The 22650-nt window shown below is 34.5% G+C and overlaps 1 protein-coding gene across 2 annotated transcripts in view; it reads left to right on the forward strand.

Moving 5' to 3' along the window:
• COL11A1 (collagen type XI alpha 1 chain) overlaps window positions 1-22650 on the forward strand; it is a 161869-nt gene that overhangs the window by 85051 nt on the left and 54168 nt on the right. For both annotated transcript variants that reach the window (XM_085308266.1, XM_085308265.1), the window contains 12 exons: window positions 60-167; window positions 3776-3829; window positions 6868-6921; window positions 9020-9064; window positions 9195-9248; window positions 9344-9388; window positions 13154-13207; window positions 15073-15126; window positions 17085-17138; window positions 18031-18138; window positions 18840-18929; window positions 19230-19283. In XM_085308266.1, coding sequence (XP_085164392.1) covers window positions 60-167; window positions 3776-3829; window positions 6868-6921; window positions 9020-9064; window positions 9195-9248; window positions 9344-9388; window positions 13154-13207; window positions 15073-15126; window positions 17085-17138; window positions 18031-18138; window positions 18840-18929; window positions 19230-19283 — 774 coding nt within the window. The remainder of the gene's footprint in view (window positions 1-59; window positions 168-3775; window positions 3830-6867; window positions 6922-9019; window positions 9065-9194; window positions 9249-9343; window positions 9389-13153; window positions 13208-15072; window positions 15127-17084; window positions 17139-18030; window positions 18139-18839; window positions 18930-19229; window positions 19284-22650) is intronic.

Here is a 22650-nt window from a genome sequence, read left to right on the forward strand (position 1 = left end):
GACTTGCTGTTAGATGCACACAGTCAATTGTTCCATATTTACATGATGTTATATTTCAGGGAGAAGTTGGCCAGCCAGGTCCACGGGGAGAAGACGGCCCAGAAGGTCCAAAAGGTCGAGCAGGCCCATCTGGGGACCCAGGTGCYGCTGGTCCAGCTGGGGAAAAGGTCAGTAGGCAGATAACATAAACATATCATTGCCTCATAATGTATGTGGAGCCCACAATCATCTTCACTAGAAAAACAGRCCTATGGATCTTGAAGATGTCCCTTTAGCTACCTGAGAGTGGTTTTATAAGACATTACTAAGGCAAACCACTAGAGTTCAAATTTAAATAGGAATTGGTAATTGTTACTTTTTAAGTATACAAAAATCATTATAACACTGTAAGGGAGCTAAATCCTTATCATAAATTGCCTACCATGCACACCAGCTAAAAAACATAGGATGCAGAGTAAATAGTTGGGCCCTAGGAGGGAAGAAGATACTGCTGGAGGGTGCATTAATATTCAAAGTCATATTACAGCAAATTATGAAATAAAGATTGTTTAAAATAGAAAACATATCCTGAATAAAAATCCAAAACAGGATTGGCAAAAGTGAAAGGAGCTGTTAAAAGGGAAGAGTGATTAAAGTAAGGCGATATGAAGTGCAGGAGAGAACAAACACAAACATAGGAGAAATACAAATCTCTATAGAATTCTCATTTCAACAAAACCCCCCTGAAATGACTTGAGATAATATAGAGGAGGGAAAGGAGACTGAGGAACAGATGTGCAGGGAACATATTTCACTGGGTCATAGCATCAGAAAAGAAAGTTGATTTCAGCTGTGGCATTTTGGTTAGCTGCAAAGGAACGATAAAATAAAATAAGACTTTTATCGTAAGAATGATAAAAAAAAATGAAGATTCAGATATATCTACATTATATTTCAAAAAAAGTGAGATGATGCTGTTGAAAATATTTGCAACTAAATTTTATTGATAAACTATGGTTTTAATGCTGGTTGTCTTGAAAATAATAAGACAGAAAGCATTTTACATTTGTTTTTCTCAGTTTCTCTGTCTTTTAGATAGGACCAATTTGTACTTGCCTAGCAACATCCCATCTAACATCAAGTTTAATTATTCTATCTGTCTTTATCTATATATAGTATTTAAAAGTATACATTGAACTCTTAACTATGTGTATGGTACTATTAAAAAGAGCTAATAAGGTTCACAGCCAAGAGTTTTGACAGTAAGACAAAATGTAATCAGTAAACTTGGGAACAAACCTGCTTTCATCAAAGTTACTACTTTCTCTAAGTATGTTATTAGTAGAAGGTTCAGAAAGAGGTTAGGGTTACAATTTGAGTCCAATGTATTTCGTAAGCTGTTACAAAACAACATATCCAAAAGCTCAGTTCACTTATTCAAAAAAATATRTTTTTTTCAGCTTTACTTAACTATTAGGAATTATTTATGAATTAATGCTCCCTAAAATTTGAAAGATATCATGCTAGCTGTTAACAAGGCCAAGAATCACAAATATAACAAAAGGAAATCTAAGACTATTCTCCTACGCCAATGCAAATTGAGTTCATCAGAATGCCAGCGTACTCAATGTTTAACTAGATCAACAAAACAATCTTTATAACAAGAGATGTATTATCTTCACCTACAACATGGTTCATACTTCAAAGAGGATTGCATATATCATGGTAAAGATGATTTTCAGTATAGGTGACCTGATGAAAATGTAAGAATATTAAGACTCTTACAAAAAAATAGTATTGCTGTCATGATATCTGCAAAATAATTAATTGATTGAGGATATCTGCAAAATAATTCCTCTTTCTTTAAGTCTTCAGAACCTGCATAAAAAAAAAAAAAAAGAAAAGAAAAAACCCTCTAAACATGAACTTGGTTTTGTAGTCATTAGTTTTTAAATATGAATTTGAATTATTTTTACTTTTCCTTTTTTCCATTCCACCTAATGCGAATACCAGTACCTATTTTCAAGCTTTCCATCTCAACTGTGAAAAATGTGGAACTCTCACAGTCTTACAAGTCCAGAATTTGAAGGCTTAAAAATCATAAGATAACGTGAAAATTACTGGAGCTAGCAACACTGATTTGGAATTTTCAATCCAAAGTTTTCCCATTTATGTATTCCTTTTATTGCCTATTGAAAGTCAAACATCTTCTGTGGATACTCTGCTATGATGCAGTGGGTTAGAGAGGAATTCTATGTGGTGGTTCTTGTGACATTTACTTTAGCATGAAGGCGAAAATAATCTTTGTTAATTTTTATATCTCTCCACAAGGAAGTGCCTTTAAGAGCCACTATCTGTGTCCCATCCCCTTTATTATTTATTCTGACCTTTCTTTTGTGCAAAGTCATAGTGTTCTTTGCTCATCAGGACTAACTACTCTTCTGTTGACTGAAAGTACCACAGTAGTCTCTTGTCCTCTACATCCAGCCGATCCTGTGATACGAAAACTCTCTTCCCCAAGTAGGGTAGGACTAGATTCGCTTAATAATGAAAATGCAAAGTATTGTACAGAAAGAATGAGCTTATCAAAAAGCTTATCAGAAAGGAGCTTATCAAAAAACATCCATATCCACACACAATCTAGACGGCTGGGCCTTTCTCAATCAAAAAATCTGTGACAAAACTCGCACTGAATTTCAGAGTTTCCTTCACTGTCATGCTGCAAAACTTTTAAATCATTCTAATGCATGCAGCATGTTTCAGTGTGACACATAACTGGCAGCATTATAATTATTTTTATAAATGGAACTCTTCAGTATTATAATTATTTTTATAAATGGAACTCTTCTTTAATAAGGTCTCAGCCAGAGACATGCCCTTACATGAATATGATAATTCACAACTCCTTTATTCATGTGCTGTATTTTTTCAAGGATAAACTTGTTTATTTTGCCAAATTCTTTCCTATGCAGGAGGTCTTTTCTCTCTCTTTTCCATCATCTAAGATTACTGCTAAGTACCATTTTGTATTTTGCAGTCATGTCTTTCCCATGGAGATCTTTCCCAAAATGTGATAGCCTGCAACATGGATTGTATTTAGAATAGTTAGAGCTCCCATCTCTCAAAGACTGAAGTTACTCTCCCCTACCGTTGAAGGTGACAAGCCATCACTCATCACTAAAGGTCTGAAGAGACAAACTCCATGTGGCACCTTATTTCATTTCTAAGAATGGGCAATGTCAGTGTTGATCAAACTGTTCATCCTGTTGTCTCTTCCGAACATAGCAAGGCAACCATATTTGTTGATAAAGCTATTCCTATCAAACAGTTAGTGGAGTATGATTCACCATATTCTCAAAAAGTAATAAGCTACTGCTTCAAATGTTTATTCATGAAAGTTCTATGGAAAGCAAAGCAGCCATTGTRCAGTATGAAGTTAAAAAAAATCGATTCTCATTAAAGCCTGGTAACAACTTGATTTATTAGAAGATATTAATAGTTTAGTGGCCTCTTCCCCAAAGAAATACATGACATTTTGTGAAAACAAAAAGATGCAGAGATACTGGCTTTGCTGAATTCATTCATTGGAATAGGATTTTTTTTTTAGATTTTGAGAACTAAACCAGTTAACTATTTCTCTGTTGTTTAACAATTAAAAGAAGTAGTAGATTTCATTAAATATTATATTTCATAAAATATCACTACTCTAAATTGTGGAAAACATTTTTCTATAGAAATATGCTAAACAACTAAGGAGCATGAGCAAATATAATTTAACCCTGTCATTTTATTGCAGGGTAAGCTTGGTGTACCAGGATTGCCAGGATATCCAGGAAGACAAGGTCCAAAGGTAAGTGGTCTTGGTTTTCTGATAGTGCAGAAAATTAGTCACAATGGCAATTATTCTTTTATTCATGTGTCTGGAGGATCAGGGAGTGAAAATCAAAACATGTGCTGTTCTTCACATTTACTTTCTGGACAATCATGTTCTGAATTAAAATCTTTAAAAATGTTAGGTCTCCACTGGCTCCCCCTCTCTTAACTCCACTGCCTTCAGACCTTTGCCAACCTTGCATGAGTTGTGGTTCTGTGTCAGCATCAGGCAGGCATACATTACATGATGTTGGAAAAAAAGGAGCTGCTGATATGTTTGAAACAGAATGAGCACTATATTGACCACAAAATGGATGCTGATAGGGACGTAGTATGATGTTTCCATTTCTCATTACTGCTACTTCCATTAGCCACAGAAAGATTAGCCATATTTCTTTGCAACATATTTTCATTTACAGTTTTGTCGTGTGTTCCCTTTGCTTCTGTTTAGACAAACTTGTGACCCAGTTGTTTTATGTTGATTTATGTGCCTACATCTATTCTTCCACTGTCCTTCATGTTTTGTTTGCAATAGAAAATATGTAGGTTTTTTCTGGTCTAAGTGAAGACTTAAATATTTCCATTTTTAGAATGGAAAAACACATTTTTAGAACTATCATCCTAACACAGCTTTAGGAAATGGGCATGCTAAATTAATGTATTTTTTTAAACTTCAGAGAACTCTCTAAGATTAGTAGGAAACAAAAAATTAAAAAATACCACTATTCTACAGACATTTCCCACTGTAGAGAAGACCATGAGGGAGACTTTGGATCTTTAGATTGTCTCAAAGATGAGTCGTCTAGGGAAACACTGCAAGTAAAGGAATCTCCTACCCCTTCCATACAAATGAAAAAGTACCCTCCAGTGAAATCCTCCATTTTGTCTAATTTGGGGTCTATTCTTATTTTCAAAATAATTTTTTGGCAGAAATACAACTTTCTATCTGGCTAAGCAACAAAGTGTTTTTCTGACTCTGGCCTGTATTTTCAATCAACTGAATGAACAATCTGAACAGTATTTATTCACTGAACATTCCATGTTAATGAAAAATATCAAAACCATATCAGGAAAATATTCATGATGAATATTCACCTTGAGGAAAATCTTTTGCTTCTGCCTTTTAGCCCAAATGCCTGAGATTTCAATCTCTCATTTTATCTCCCTTACATCAGAACTGTCTTTTGAGAAGTCTAAGATCAAAGAGTTTTTACATTATTCAGTTCTAAGAACAAAAATGATGTGAAGCTTCAAATAAAATTTGACTGATTCTTCAGCAAACAATTGATCAAGAATTTCATTACATTAAATTTTCATCAAATTAAAATTGAAAATAGTTCTCAAGCGGAATTCACTGTTCACAAATTTCTTCTAATTTGTCACAGTAACTTCCAAGAAAGAGTAATGGCAGCTACAGTACATCAAGTCGTTTGAAATTTATTCACAGTCCAGTTCAAATTAACACAAGAGAATGAGAAAAGGAAAACAGCAGAAAAATGTACTGACTGTGTAAAGGAAATAAGAAGTCCTGTCACAGAATTGCTGAGAAGATTCACACTGCTATTTTTGCTATTAGTTATTTGCTTGTTCGGGTTTTTTTTAACTTCTAAGAGTTGTTCTTAGATTACTAACATTATCTGATAATTTTCAAGATATATTTTCTCCAGTTCAGTCCCTCTTCATTAACACAGTTGCAGAAAGTACTGTATATATAAGATACTTGCAACCAAATCACACCCATTGGTGCCTGAACATTTGAGTATGTTTTCATTCCCCCTAAAGAATGTGCTTGGGTTTCACTGAATAGAATTTGCACAGATTTTATTCATACTTTAAGTCAAAACCAGTGAAGAATTTCAGAAAGAAAAAAAAAAACTCACACATTTTCTGCCACCAATGAATATCAGCCAAGTTTTCGATAGAATCACTGTCAGTTAAATTGTACTGTCCCCAAACCTATCCAGTTAATGAATAATTGGAATGACTTGTGCTAAGTAAGATTTATTAAAAGGCAAATATAAGTAAGAAAAAGAGAAAAATAAAAAGGTACTGATTGAATTTTTAGTGAAGACAACAAAAACTTAAGATAAAATTTCTTGTTGTCTGCATTTTAGAAATTGGTTGTTAAGCCACTAAAATACTAATAGCAAGATGTACAGCTATAGATACATTATCACAGCAGGTAGTCTATGCAGAGTGTGGTCAGTTGTTTTACTAGCTGGTCAAATCAAACAATGTTTTGATTTTAATCTCCTGTAATTTGAAAGCATAATTTATCAAGTCTATCACCTATTTGACCCTGAGTCCCTTGTGACAAATTAATACATTGGCAGCTTATAAGTCTGCTCTCCCTCTGGAGCTGTATACCAGAAGTAAAAAAGAAAATAGTAGGATTCAGATTAGAGTGAACATTAAACAGAAGGAAGAAGGAGTAAAAGGAGAAGTGGGAATAGTTCCTGTAAACATTTTCTATATATAGAATCAATCTCTCCATAAATTCTGCTGACAAGACAAGTGGGTTGTAAGCACGTTACAGTGAAAAAAAGCACAAGAAATTATCTACAACAGGACCACTCTTCTGATATGGCAGTACTTTACAGTTACTTTGCATGGAGTTACTTTACAAAAGAATTATTATACTGTGAGCTAGATGGTAGAGCCTTGTTTTTTGTTCCTTTTTTTTTCCAGATACAATTACAGTTATTTCCAGTGGGCTGCTAATGATCTCTTTCCTATTGTTAAAAAGTATTACCTATTTAGTGAATACTTTACAGTCTAAGAAGATGATAAATAATGTGTATTCTATGTGTTGATGTTTTTTGCATTGCATTCAGGACTTGAGGCATTGTGGTAAGTTAATTTACAGATATTCAGCAGAGCTGCCACACTTGCAAATTATGTGTGATGTACAATATACGTCACTTTGGAGGTATGCCTCACATGTAAATTAAATGTTGCCTATACAATAATTTTGTTATTGATGTTTTCTGATATTTACGTTGGTTTCTTACATAGGGCTCAACCGGTTTCCCAGGATTTCCTGGTGCCAATGGAGAGAAAGGTGCAAGGGTATGATAATCATGTTTGCATGATACCTAATTAACTATGTGGAACTCACTGCTATGAAGAAGTCACTGAAACCTAAGGAATACAAGCTATTATCAAAAGAACAATAGAAAAAGCAGGACTTCTACTTAGGATCAACTCCTACAGTTACATAAAATACTGAGATACAAGTTTTCACTCTTTAAGGCATTAACCGAAGTATACAGAAACTCAGGCACTTTCTCACAGGGTATCTTATTCTGTAGTTACATATTTGAAAAAGAGAAAAGAATTCAGCTGAATGAGCTGGCAGTGACTATTTTCCTGTATCCCCTAAATTATTATGCTACTATGCAATACACCCTCAAGGGAACTCAGTTTGTATTTCCAAAGTACTCTGATTTACCACACGCTTTTTTATAGCCTCAGCTTTGGAAATGCAAATATACCATACAAGAGCATGTACTATCATCAAGTCAATGCAAAGTGACAGCTTTTTGTGCTTTATTTACTTGAAGCAGGTTGGGGGAAATTTGTTACACATGTTCTTCAAACCACAAAAAAGAGATACATGTTAGAAAGAAGGTGACTGTACTGTTGTTTCTAAAGCTCACTTAAACATAGCTGATTATGTTGTTAGAAAGCTGATGAAATTGTAAAAAGTGAAAAGATGAGTCAGAATTCATAGATGATAGGAGATCAATGTGGCATTAAGTCAAACTGAAGGAATGTATATCACTATTGCACTTAAAATCTATTTTAGTTTGCAGCATGAAAACAGAAGCAGAAATTCAAATTTTTTAACATGAAACATAAAAAAGCTAATTGCATTTGCAGTTGCTGATACATAGTTTAGATTGTTCCTGTATTATTTTAACTGCGATAAAGATGTGTTATTATGGGATAGCTACAGGGAATAAAACATAATGTTCAGGGGAAAATGAGATATAACTGCTAATCAGGATATCAGATTTAAAAGAAACAAAAGCATAATACATCAAGGAACAGACTTAACTATGAAAATGATCCATTATCAGGCCTTCAAAGAACTTTCAATTCAGGGAGGGTACTAACTATATAATTAATACCATCAAACTTCATGTGTGTTTAAGTGTTGTGCTGAACATCAGTGAGATACGATTAACTACTTTTTTTTTATTATTTGAAGTATTTCTTACTATTAATATTGTCAAAAGGCATATCAGTGTGTGCTGTGCTACCACACACACTGGTATTAGGAAAGACAGTCATTGTTCCTGAATAGTTTACAACCCCAGTAGCTTTGTAAAACAATACCTCATTTTTATTTTGATAAATGAGATAAGATTCATATAAAAATAAAACAAAAACCCTCAAGAAACAACAGGCATGTGGATTTAATTGTTTTTTTAAATAAAAACAACCTTTATACAAAGACCTCTCCAGTAACTTTTTGTTGCTCTTCTGTTCACCACACAAATTAGCAAGTACTGGTCAGTAAGTTTCTTTTTCTATCTGAAGAATATGCTCCTGAATTTTAAGCTTCTTTGCATTAGAATGCACGACTTTAGTAAATCCAAGCCTAAAGAAAGGAATCTGTAGCATATGGGTAGGAGATACATTAGAGCAAAAAATTAAGGGTTAGCATTCTGACAGCTTTTGTATCTCTGTGCAAGTGTGCAGCATCCTGGTAGCTGTTGTAATCCCTGTTTCATTTATGAAAAGGAGAGGATTGACCTTTCTTTTCTCTGTTAACCTGTGGAACTGTCCAGCAGAATCTGGAAGCGCTGTCTTCAAGGCTGTTACATTGGAAACGCTGCTAGGTCTTGTAGACTGCTGCAGAAGGATTTTGCATGTTGTGCGACATCTTCACTACTATTTTTTTGAAATGTCCCACTGCCTATGACAGAATCTGACTCTGAGGCAAATTTGGTGCATTTAGCTAAAAGTCTCAGAGAACTCAGGAAGATAATCAATTTTATCAAGGGCCATATATCTGTAAATTAAATTGCAAAGCAGACACTTAAATATAAAATAGCATTTAAACGTAAGGGAGTTGAACTCTGCCTCCACTTCGATAGAAAAACTTTATCTCACAAAGCTATTGTCTGCTGAAATAATTTGTGTGAACTTTTCTTTATAGGGATTACATGGCAAACCAGGCCCAAGAGGACAACGAGGACCAACAGTATGTAATTTGCTTTGCAGTTTAAAAGCATTTCTATATGCTGTTCTCCATTATACTATAAAGAATGTTGATGATTTGGATTTGTTACCTATTCGCACCTATCAGCTGCATCTGTTTGTTAAATTGACAGGGTCCAAGAGGCTCAAGAGGTCCCAGAGGTCCCACTGGCAAACCAGGTCTGAAGGTAATTGTCAGACCCACTGTACAGAATGGCTGCAGGCTGTCTCTTTTAAAGAAAGTAGAGATTTCATCTTTGAACATATTGTCTTTCCTTTCTAGGGTACTGCAGGCAATGATGGTCCTCCTGGCCCACCAGGTGAAAGGGTATGCCTAAGAGAGCTATTTGTGTACATGTTGTTATTCTCCACCATTCACGATTGTGGTTTGGGGATTGGAGGGTTGGTTTGTTATTTCTTCTACTCATGTCTTTGCCCTTTTTTGACCAGAGTAACCATAACTAACAAAACCTGAATTCCAATGGTCTACTTCTCGTAAAGTTAGGTATGAGTGACCTGAAGTGTGCTGAAAGCTGCTGCTTCCATTTGTAGCTCAGTTTTGTACAAATAGGGCAGAGATTACACCCACACTTTATATAATATATCTATGCAAATTACAGTTGGACTTGTCAGCCTGTGCTCTTAAGAATGCCCCACCTACTACATCTTACTGCTTGTTTATGGGATTTATAAATAACTCAGCCATCTCTAGGAGCTTCTTTGTTGAAGCTGCAGATTTTTTTTGTTCTGATCAGCTAAGAATTCCCTTCAACCTATTTTCTGTGTGCTTGAAAAATCCTATTGTGCTTGCTGAAATAAAATTTTCTGCTTACTATTATATTACTAATCAATACACAAATCCAATATATAGTCTAATCATTACACAGCAGTGTACAGAAGAACAATATTAATAAATAATATTTGTAATAGCAGCACATGAAATCCTACTCAGATAGTGAAGTTAAATGGGTCTTTCCATGTTCCATAATGTCACATTGTTACACTACTGAGTGCATGCACACCTTGTGCAATAATATTGGCAAAACAACAGAAAACTGATTTTGTTGGAATGACTAAGCAATTAAAAAACAGAAAGACCAAAAGATCAGGCAACATGTTTTGGTTGAGTTGATTACTGGAGATAAGAACATACCTAACAAAACTAACAAAAGCACAAGTGTGTTCTACAAATCTGAAAATTTCACAGTGTCTGCAAAAGCTAATTAAGGTTAATTTTGTTTGTTTTATCCCTACTAGTTGCAAGCAACATATTAATAAACATCCTTCTACTATATACACATAAAGGAATGCAAGGGCCTTCATATCTAAAAGGAAGGGTAAATTCCACGTTTTCTGCTTACTAAAAGGATGCCTGTCCTGTTGATTGAAAGCCCTTAAAGCATATGCAGAAAATAATACCAAGTACACTGTAAGCAAAAGCTGACTGAAGACCTTTCATACTCATCTTTTTAACTCTTTCATTCCTGAAGTAGAACATGATTACTTGAGTGTCTATCAAAATGGTTAGTAGAGCAGGGCAGTGGTTAAGAGTAAGATGGAGGGGTAGAATGGAGCAGGGGGTTGATGGTTGGCGAACTATATGGTAGCCAGTACATATGGAAGACAGCACCCTGAAAGGAGGCTGCAGTAAGAGGCAGAGACTACCTATTTGTCAAGCAAAAGACGATGTACCAAGTGGAACATAGACAGCAGCAATAAGCGGAAAGTTTAGGTGAAACAGGAATGATGTAGCACTATGGGAGAAGTATAGGGGCAGGAAGCTGGGAGTCAAGGGAGGAATGAGTGAACTAAGAACTAGGCATAGGAAGTATCAGTCCAAGGAAGGAAGCATAGATTACTTCACACTGAAGGGGAAAACCAGAGACAAACTGCCAGAAGCTGAAAAGCAGAACTTCATGAAGGAGGATTTTGCTGGCAATGTCAAGAGGTTATGCAGAAGAGGAGCAGTGAGGGGGCTAAAACAATGAGCAGATCAATCCAGGATGAAAGTAATCCTGGAGAGAAATAGATTAAAGCATAGAAATGAAGTGTCACGGAACCCGACATCTCAAGTCATTTGTGCAGTGTTAGTGTAAAGTGTTCATTTGCTTTGGAGTAGGGGTGAATATCAGCCAAAAATTAAAAATGTCATTTCTATTCAGTTTAGATTGTTTCAGGTACCTAACATGTAAATATTAAGTAATCTGTCTTCTATGGCTACCATTAGAATGAAATTTAATAACAAAACAGATAATGAAAATTTAGTAACATGTTGTGAGTATTCTAAAGTTTTATTTTTGCATAAACCATCAACTCAGTATCTTGAAATCTGTAAGYGATACTGTGAATTTAAAAAAAGTTAATCTTCTTTCCTTAAAAATCTTAAGTATAATCAAAGTGCAACAGGGATTTATGAGAAAGTACTTCTAAGAGAAAAACTTTGGGTTCTGCTCTTATAACTCAGTTCCTGAGAGGGACCAATTTCTTTTGTAATATTTTTTTAGAATAGTTAAATCTATTTTAATAGTTTTCCTCTATAAAACTTCTCCTTTTTCTGTTGAAAGTTTATTATATCCAGAAACAAATGAGAAAAAGTCATTTGCTCACAGAGGCAGCAGTATCAAAAAGAAAGAAAGAAAAGAAGAAGAAAAAGGAAAAAAAAAAGAAAAGGAAGGAAAAGAAAAACAGAGCCTATTTGTGAGTTGTGGTGGTTTCAAAAAAACCTAGATGTAACAAATGCTTTACCACCATTTTGAGGAGAGAAAATAAAAATGATAGGTAGATCACAGAAAGATTTGTTCCTCTGCTTAGCACTTCTTAGTTGACTCAGTTTTAGTTACACAGTATAATCAAGGCCTRCCCTAGAATCAGATTCTTTTAAAGACAAATTCTCCCAGGCTGGAAGCAGAGAGTCTTCTCCCTCAGCTCCAGGCACACAGTGGATGGCTTGCTGCAAGAGGCAGCTGCACTCTGGCGCTGAGCCACGGCTTCAGTGAATGAGGCTTTAGGACCTGAGACAGTTGATGCTTTATCACAGGAGCAAAAAGGTAGCATAACTTGGTAGATGTGGCCTCCCACTTCAGATCTTTGCATTAAATTTCAAACCACCATTTCTGACATATTTTTTCAGCTGATGGCTTAGTAAAACCACACACTATATACCAACTAGACCAGGATAGATCTTGTACTACTGCAAAGCCAAACAGGAGAATAAAAAAACTAACTGCAAAACTAAACAGGAAAAAATCTTTTAATAACTTGACACTGAGTTCCATTCATTATATCAGCAACAAATTTTGACAGTTGGCCTTCATTTCTTTTAATGAGGACTTTAGAAATGATCATGCAAACTAGTACTTTGTAAATATATATGTACACATACAAATATATATGTACGTGTGTATATGTATGTACATATATATACACAATGTACTGAATCACATAATCATCTCTAAATAGATTTCTAAAAATATGCTTCCTGAAAATTTTATCTCTCCATATATATTCACATACACACATATATCTATATAAATAAAATTTTCATGCATCACAATTTTTTTTCCAACTATCTCAACTATTTTTCATGAAAACAAGATTATTATTCTTACTTCTTGTTAACTCTGAAAAGCTTTTTGTGTTTGGAAGTAGTTTGTACTGTTGTCAAAATGGCTTGAAATATTATCAGAGTATAAGAACTGCCAAGAACGAGTGTTGGATTCAAAGTTAACAAAGACCAACAGGCTATGAATTAGTTCCCATCCTTTGTGCAATGTACAAATCAATATTTCTTATTCCCAACTTACTTCTATTTTATTATGCATAGTTTCAGGGTTCAGATACAGAAATAGTACAAGTAGTTTTTCTTTTCTGTGACTACATTCCTATACAGTCAATATTGCTTTCAGGAAATTTCCCCAACCTCTCTATATTTGAGTGGTTGATACTAATATCTATGCTAATATAGAGCAGGCGTTATACATACAATCAGATACTATCTACAGGTTAATGTATTTTCCTGCTGAAGCAAACTTTTCAATTCAATGTCATGACAGCTAGAATAAAACTTTACTTCTTTGGTTGTCTTTAATACTAGGGACCACAAGGGCCTCAGGGACCTGTTGGATTCCCTGGACCAAAAGGACCTCCAGTAAGTATCTTCCTAAATAAATATGTGTAATGAAATAATGTTATTTTTTCATACAGAGTTTCTGAAGTTAATATTTGAAGGTTTACTTAAGGGTTGTTTTGTGTATAGATTACGAACAGGCAAATTTCTTCCAGGCTTATGGAGCTTTAAGGTTATGATGAGAACTCATCTGGATATTCAAAAAAGTGGCTGAGCCTATCCAACTGGTGCAGTTTATATGACATTCAACATCATATACTGAACTGGAAATGCTCTTGTGTRTTAATGCCATAGTTCAGGTGACAGACTGAGTTTAAACAAGGTACTATACCCTCTGTCTAGTGTATATTTCCTTTAAACAGTTGATTCTTTAACAAAAATGCAGARGAAGGAGACATTTATTAATAATAGAAATGCACAGTAGAAGTAGCACATTTGCAGTTACCCCATAAAGGTATATTGCCTTTTATAAATTAAGGTATATTAAGAGTGACGGTGAAATATATGATACTTATTTATCTTTTGAATTAAAGAATTTTTATAAATGCTGATAGGTATCATGTACGTTCTCCCACACCACACATATATAATTGAAAAATGAAGGTAACTGCGTTTTTTGTTTGGTTTTTTGTTTGCTCTTTTTTTAAGAGAAGTATGCTTTTTCAGAGATTTTTGCAACTTGCTGTCAGTTGCTGCCAAATCATTCTTAGGTCATAAATGTATTTATACAAAAAGAACTTTGGATGGGTAGGTCTGTTGTATTTACTAATTCAAGACTTTCACAGTTCTAGATCCAGCTTTGAACTTTATTTGATGAAAGAAAGCAGTCCTCCCAAAACTTATGACTGTGTTGCTGTGGTATCTGGTTTTCTTGTACACAAATTGAAGAAAAATTATTTATATTATATTCCATAATTAGATCTTCAAAACTCATTCTGAACACATGCGTTGAGGATGCCAGTTCGATTATTTTCTGTTCCTCAATCTGATTAAATTTCCCTCAAGTACATTGTACAGAGTAGACAAGCAAAATCTCTGGAATAACTAGAATGTTATGATATCAAAAGAAAGTCATGGTTTGTGATGACCTTGCTGGAAAGAATCCTATTGGAATTACTGAGCTAGGAATCCTAAGGTCATTTTTATCTACTGATTTTTGCACCAGGCAGTTGGCATCTTTCAGCAACTTAAAAATACGATGTAATGTATGTACAATGGTTAGTAGAAGGGGCACTGAATGGTTAGTGGAAGGGGCACTGGGAGGGAAATAAAACACATGAAGTAGTAAGACGTAGAAAAAGAAATGAAAGCAAAGCTTCCGTGTTAGTGAGCAGAAACATGCTCCGTACTATCATTGGTTTGGCATTTTTGCCTTACCAAACCTCCTTTTGAGTGAACTACCTCAGAGCATGTGCAATACTCAGTGTACATAAAATTCTCATGAGTTCCAGTGTGCTGTGTTTACTGAGACTGTGATTTTTCACTCAGGTATTTGCTGTTTTTATTTCCAGCACCAAAAAACGCGCCTTCTCAAATACTCCCCTCATGCTTCGTTTTGCACAAACTGACTCATTAAGCAAAGAAAAATGAAGGAGAAGTTTAGGGACTTTGCACGATTTCTGAAACTACAGAAATTTATTTTGAATGTGCCTGCGTACCACAACCCAGCAATCATTCTCCAAACCGTTGTTAATGCACATCAGGGTGGAAACAAAGAAAAAGAAACATTAAAATTGTATGTAGCRGATATCAGAGCAGTTAAGCTATGCCAAAGGCTGGCCTGAAAAAAATGAAGAGATTAGAGATTCTTATCGGTAATAGTACACTTTTTTTCAGAACTAAGAATGGTTGGAAAATGCATTGGTTTATGTATTTTCCAATTTCAGGGGCCACCCGGAAAAGACGGCTTACCTGGGCACCCAGGGCAGCGGGGTGAGACTGTAAGTAAATGAACTCTACAGTTCTAGTGTTGTAAACCTACTAAAGCTAAAGAAATAGAGACAACTTAATTGAAAAACAGATGAGGCTGGGACTGGGAGATAATATGACTGTTGCTTTCTTATAGCTTAATAGTTTAGGCATGGGAAAACTTTATTTTGTTTTTATGCTAGGAGGGTGGAATTATTCTTGAGTATGCCCTGTTAGTATTGTCACAGTGAGCTTAAGTAAGCAATAGAAGTAAGAAAACTTAATACTCAGGTATCAACTTCAGTGAAGGTTTGTCAGGCAATTACTATATGGTTCTTTTCTCAATGAATGCTATGTGACGTGGCCTAACAAAAAGTATTAATAATGATAAGCTGCTAGGAAACTTAAAAGCCAACACCTTGAGAAAGTAGGATCAGGAGTGATTCAATCAACCGAAACAAAGTTGAATTTTGAAACTATGTAATCCCCCTAAAAAAAATCGCAATGAATAAACTTTGGCAACGTAATGAAAAAACCTAATGTAACATTTTTAGTGCAATTTTTTTTTTTTTTAAAAAAAATACTTCTGTAGTGCCAAAATGAATGTTTCACTGAAATCGCATAAAGTTCTTGCTTAGTTCTTCAGATCTAGAAAAAGCCAGAGATGAATTTAGAGAGAAATGTTGTTGGCAGGTAAACTATGTTTTGGGTTCCAACTTGACTAGAAATCTGCTATAGTATTCAAACTGAAAAGAATTTTCAATAAAAAATGAGATATTCTATAATAGAGRTTTTAACTGCAATGACTAATTACCTTTAATTGCATGAATAAGAGAGCAAACATACTTCTTTTGATTAAAATATGTGTGTCTTTTTGGCAAACTAGTTGCAGTCATCATCTGTTGATGAATAATGAATTTTATTTTCAGGCCGCCATTTGGGGTATTGTAGTCAGAAGGGAAAAAACACAGTTACTATTTTCCCTTTATTTTTATTTGTTTCTTGATTTCGCTCATGACTAGAAATGTAAGATGCAAAATACAATAAAGCTAGGGACTCTGTCACTCTATGATGTTTGCATCAGATTCCTCTGGGTTTAATCACTACTATAGTACTCTAACTTTATATCTTGTTTGGGCTTAGTAGGTTTGCAGTGATATGAATTTTGAATAACTGAAAAGCAAATACAGCTCTTCATTAGCTACTGAGTTATGTATTAGAGGAGAAAATGATAGCGTTTTCTCCTAGTAAACCGTATTCACTTTGAAAAATTGCCAATGTTTGTTAAAATTCCAGAGATAGGAATGATGCTATCATGATAAATAATTTGTAGTATAGGTGTAGGAATAAACTAGATCCTGAAAACCAGAATAAAATTACTGTTTCCTCTAGAAATGATTATCATTTTCAGTGATGTCATCCACAAATTGGAAGGAGGCATCAACTGAGGAGATAGCTGGATTGTCTGATATTGTGCAAGAATTTAGTGTTTCATGTCTATGAAAGGATAAAAATGTAGTTGCTATTTCATATATTAGAATTAATCAAGGACCTGGTTATTTCTTACTGCAATAGATTCACCATCTGTGTGTTTCTTAAAAGGTCTGTTTTGCTTTATGATTCATTTATATATATGTGTATATATATATATATATATATGTATATGTATATGGTATTTTCAGCTGTCTTATAGATACATCACTTAGGATTTCAGACTCATCTAATCAAGTTCACCTAGAGAGATCTGTAAAACTGACTGGAATTTTTACTGTAGTACCATCTCAGACTGATTGGAACTGATACAGCTAAGAAAGATTAATCAATATTTCACTTTTAAGCATACATAAGAAAAACGTATATTGCAATTTTAGTTCCTAGAGAGAAGAAACCTGTGACATGGAATTTCCCTTTCTCCATTTCAGTACAGATAGCAGTTTTGCTCTTCTCTATCTTGTCCTGGGTAATATAGTATATTATGGTTATTTCTCAGGGTTTCCAAGGAAAAACTGGTCCTCCTGGTCCTGGTGGTGTTGTTGGCCCTCAGGTACATCATTCAATTTACTACCTAACTTTATAATACTAACATTTAATGGTTATGTAATACTGCATCARGCAGTTTTAAGCTGTATTAAAAAGAAGATACTGATGGATATATCAGCTTCGATTTTAGAAAGATGTACTTAGCAATCAATGATTCCAGAAAATATACAAACATTGGTGTTACCATTCCAGTTTTATATGACATGTCTTCTTCATATGATCATAAAGTTTACAGTTTGCGGAAGTCAAGAATGCAGAGTAAGATCTCTAACATGAAATCATTTAGAAAAAAACAATATATTATGTGGCCTTTCTGTCAGAGGCCAAATTTTGGTAATTTTTAGATTGTGGAGATATTCACTATCAAAATTTAATTTGATCTAATCTTATTTATTTGCAGTAAAATTAGTGGATTAGGTATTTGAATTTCATGGGCTCTTTTAGGTGATTCCAGCAGTGAAGATTTTTTGCCAGTGAATCTGAAGAGATCTTTCAAACCTCCTACCTTTCAATTCATATTATTCAGAAAAACAGCAGTATTTCAAGACAGGTAGAGGCATGTCCACTGTCTTTTTTGTAATGTCCTCTCATATGTGCATAAGCACTATATTTTTAAACCTTCATTGCTTAAGGAGCAAGGTCAAGATTTCACTCTGTGGATGCAGTACAGACATGTCTGCAGGCAGAATGCAATGTAAGATTTATTTTATGGGATAAAGATACTTTGTAAGTCAGCTTTGCCTGGAGGGGAAGGTGAGGAATGTATTCTAACCAATGAACATATTGTTCTGTAACAGACACTCAGAACAGCTGGATATTAARATTCCTCTTCCTTCCTCCATGCCAAAAGACATTAAATAGCTCAAGATGATGGAAGTTTTTACTTTTATGCTTAGGGTCCTACYGGAGAAACTGGCCCAATTGGGGAAAGAGGTCATCCGGGTCCTCCCGGCCCACCAGGTGAACAAGGCCTCCCAGGTGCTGCAGGAAAAGAAGGTGCTAAGGTATGATGTGGCTTCAAGAAAGAAATTGGAGGGAGCGGGTAAAATGATGATATTTCTAATTGTCCTAGAACATACAGAATAAAATCAGAATATACCAAATAAAATTGTGATTGACACATTTCACTCAGTAAGATTTCAAAGACTGGARGATTCTTATTTCAGAGCTGCTTTTGCTCTCAGAGAAATGATGAGAATTCTCTTGAACCAATAATTATCATTTTTGTAATTAAAAARAAAAGTAGTATACATATACCACGCTTATACTATGGAAATAGATGTTAATGACGTTCCACATTCAGGTGGAAAATTGTACATGAGAATCTAGATATAGATAGATATATGTAGCACTGGCTATACAGTACAATTTGACTGCTGAAATACCTCTTAGCCTACTTTTGGGCCATTCTTGGGCAAAAAAGAAAAAAAATTGTTTATCTAATTACTGTGTAATTTTGTTCAATTGGTCATTTTAAATGGACATCATAACTTTCTTTATGAATATATCTTTCAAAAAAATTTATACCTAATACTGTATTTTGTTAAAACTTAAACATATTGATTGGTGGGTTAAATAGGAAGGGGCATAATCTTTTTCTGTTATTAATAATCAGGGTCTGGTATTTCATTTTCACCACTCATTTAATGATTAACATTAGCATTTTTAAAATTTTTATTTAATCAACTTGCAATATGTTTCAAAGGGTGACCCAGGCCCTCAAGGTATTCCTGGGAAAGATGGACCAGCAGGTCTCCGTGGTTTCCCTGGAGAAAGAGGCCTTCCAGGAGCTCAGGTATGACTTAAACATTAGAGCAAATGATACAATGTTTCTAAGAATACAAGAGAACAATGAATTAACATTCTTATTTCATGAAACCTTCTACTGTGCTTAAAAATGAATGCAAGAAGAGAACACAAATCAAGTACCAATAGTATTAAGTGTCATTGGCTGTAGAGCCAAGAAGGAATTTATTCAGTTGCTTGTCGTAGGATTTTTACATTCTTCCTGTTATGTATGTTGCAAAAATAACTCCTGAATTATCCAGCCTAAGAGTTAGACTTTTTTTTTTTTTTTTCCCCCCCCCATTTTTAGGGTCCAGCTGGTCTGAAAGGAGGGGAAGGTCCACAAGGCCCGCCTGGCCCAGTTGTAAGTAAACAACATAATTTTATGGACATATAGACAGTATTATATAGTAACCTTTTTTTTCTTTATATACTGTGATATTTTGATCTCAGTCCGTAAAACAGCAGGCAAATACATATCATTCTAAGTGAACAATATTTTTTTTCTACTAATTGCCCACGTTAATGAGCATATCATGTAAGGAATGTGAAGGTTGTGCAAATCTGAAGCTTGCTGCTATCAGTAGGTATAAAAGACCTGTTGCTCTATGCTTGCCACTTACAGAAGTTATTTTTGAARCAAAAGACATTTTTGGTAGTGGAAAATCTATAGACAGTGGTTGTTGGATTCATGCTATGTTCCCTTTGTACAACTGCAGTTCACTCATACAGTTGACCCAACAAATGTCAAGTGTGCATTGCTGGTGTACTGCATAGCTTAAGCTAGCTTTTAAAAACATTATGGGATTACTTTTTCATCTTTACTCTTGCATTTATTCTTTTAAACCATGTGGTTCATTTTAACTCATTATGAAACAGATACTTTTTGCTTAGGTTGTGGTACCAGAAAGTTTTATATATAAAAAAACTGTAAGTATTTTGCTGATCTTCCATAACTTCCATAGAGTTGGAAAACGTCACACAATCTATTTCATTCCACACCTATTATAATTTTATTTATTTATTTATAATCTGACACAAAAAATGCTGGAAAAATCACAATAGATTCTGCTCATAAAATCTATTGTTATTTTTCACCCTAAGTCTGGAGAACTCAACAGACTTTAAAGGAACACATCCTAGTCCTATTTCAAAGTGCTTTAAAACTAATACAGTGAATGGTGTTGCAGCAGGCATACTATACTATTATTTTTGCTGTATTGGTTTCACTGTAAAAATGTTTTTCAATTAAAATAGTGTAGGAAAGAGGAAAAATTGTAGTGCAACCTTAAGAACTTTAAGAAAATATGATGAGCATCAAGAAAAAAAAAAGACGTCAGAACAAAGTAATATGCATTCCAAATTTCTCATTGAAATCCATGGGAATGTAGATCATGCAAGAAAAGAATAGTAGAATAGTGGCCCATAAACAGCACCATCTTATGAATGTAAAGAGGTGATGCATAGTACAATTACTCAAGAACTATAAAAAAATCGTTACTAAAAACTGCCCATTGCTTTGAATGTACTTCCTGTGTGGACCATGCTTTGAAACAGGCCCAGTGGAATTGTTACAAATGAGGTTTGCCTGGCTAATGATAACTGTGTAAAATCATTTTACCAAATATGTTCGGGTAGGTACTCCCACAAAACTGTTTGGCATGCAGTAATTTCTTTCTCAACATTTTAGTGTCAACATATGCATAAAAGTATGCTTGCCAACTTTTTCTGTTGCCGTGGTTGTTTTTCCCTTTATGATTAAGATAGAGGAAAAAGCAATGACATGTACTTATCCTTCAAAAAGAATAAGTTGTTCTCCCTTGACTAGTATTGGTGATTTTTTTTCCTAGATAATGCTAGGGTCAATAGTTATTTACATTTGTATTTTGTTTCATGTTTAAACTTGTACTGTTTATACCTCTCTTACCTCTTTCACTTTAGTTTCTGGTAATTATCAGTTGAAAAATATTTGAAATAGGGTACCTGCTTAAAGTAGCCTGCTCTTTGTTGTCATTTTTATGCAAAAGAAGTTCTTCAAGGATGCACTGAGATTCACAACATTAAACATGGGAAAGAATGGTAATAGAAAAGTTCTGGCTTTTAGATTATATTTGCATATGTATTGGAGAAGACCTGCTGTAGCATACTTTTAATTCTTGATTTCTTAATACTTGGTACTTGAATTCTTAAAGTTAATTCTTGAATACTTAATACGTTTAAGCTTTTCTTCTTTAAATCAAAGCTTACATTTTAGATATACAGTTCTCAACACAATGCAGTACAAGCACATTCTCAAAAGGCACTGCAGTAAAGTAAAACTCCTGAGCTTTCTGTTTTTTACCATACTCCARTTCTCTACACTGACCGCTGTATTGCATAACCAGTAATATGTTCCACTTAAAAATACAATCAAAATGACTAAAAGAAAAAGAAATCAAATCCAATAAAATTCAAAACACAATTAGACAGCAAAAACACTTGTAACCTGACTATTTCCACAAAGTTGCCACTCATGAACTGGTATTTCCTTTGCTTTATTAATGACTTGCAGTGTAAAATGTTTCTGATCTGTGTTTGGAATCTGATAAACAGATCTGCACAAACAGGGAATTATAATTCAGAACTCTACTGTGATCAGTGTAACTCCACAGAGAGGTTGTAGTCCATCTGCATGCATAATAATCTTCAGCCTATTATGGTAGCCTTGATTTTAATGACATTAAAAATACATGCTATATTAAATACAAGAATATCCTGATAGACCAAAAAGACCTACCCCCTGATGAATTCTTTCCAGTAACACTGCTCCCCCACACACTATGACTTATATACAATTTATATATTTTTACTTTTCTCATATAGTCTTCATGTATCTATTTTCAGGCTTTCAAACATTCAGGTAACTGGGAATAAAGTGGGAGCTAGTAGGAAGGGTCAAGAGGGAAACCTTCCCACTCCATCCAATGAAGCTGAACTGTCAGAAGAAAAGATAAATCAGAAACAAGAAAGCACAGACCAGAGTAGTCTCTTCAATCTAAAGGTCATGTATATATTTCATATTAAGAGAGGAGCTAAGGCTGGACTCAGCTTCCAAGCAAACAGTGAGCTTAAGTGAAATGAACTGATACTTTTCTAATCATACAGAAACCATGTAGTGCAAGCATTTCTGACATGTTTACACATCGCACTTTCTCAGACGGGCCATTTACACAATAGCCATGCCGCTACTGTGATATAGTTTCTCATAAGTACACCTCACATAAGATTGTCAGGCAAAAGCAAATAACCTGTTACAGTTGTCTGAATTCTGATATACACGTTTGAATTTAAATTAAAATTTTCCTTTTTTTTCTATTTTGCATAGGGTATGCTTTCATTACAGTTTTAGTTCAGAACATCAATGCCTTTTTGAGGTGAATGTCGCAGCCATCCCCAATTACCATACTTTGGTTCATACCAGGAAGTGGTCCTGTAGCACATGAACTGTATTCTTTTTATATGAAACTGAACCAGAAATGAAATTGCAGGACTGCTTCTAATACATTCCCACTAATGTGAGTTCGGTGTTAGAGCACAGCTAGCGTAAAGTATACCCCTTATAAGTATATATAAACAGTCATATAAACAGCACAGTACCAACTGGTTCACTGTAAGTCCATTCCTTTTGAGGTCTGATCTCCTGACATTTTTTGTGTGTGTGTTTTTCTCCTTTTTTTTTTTTTTTTTGAGAA

The sequence above is a fragment of the Rhea americana genome, unplaced genomic scaffold (genome assembly GCF_003343005.1).
Source record: "Rhea americana isolate MKP2758 unplaced genomic scaffold, rheAme1 scaffold_272, whole genome shotgun sequence".
Classification (NCBI taxonomy): domain Eukaryota; kingdom Metazoa; phylum Chordata; class Aves; order Rheiformes; family Rheidae; genus Rhea; species Rhea americana.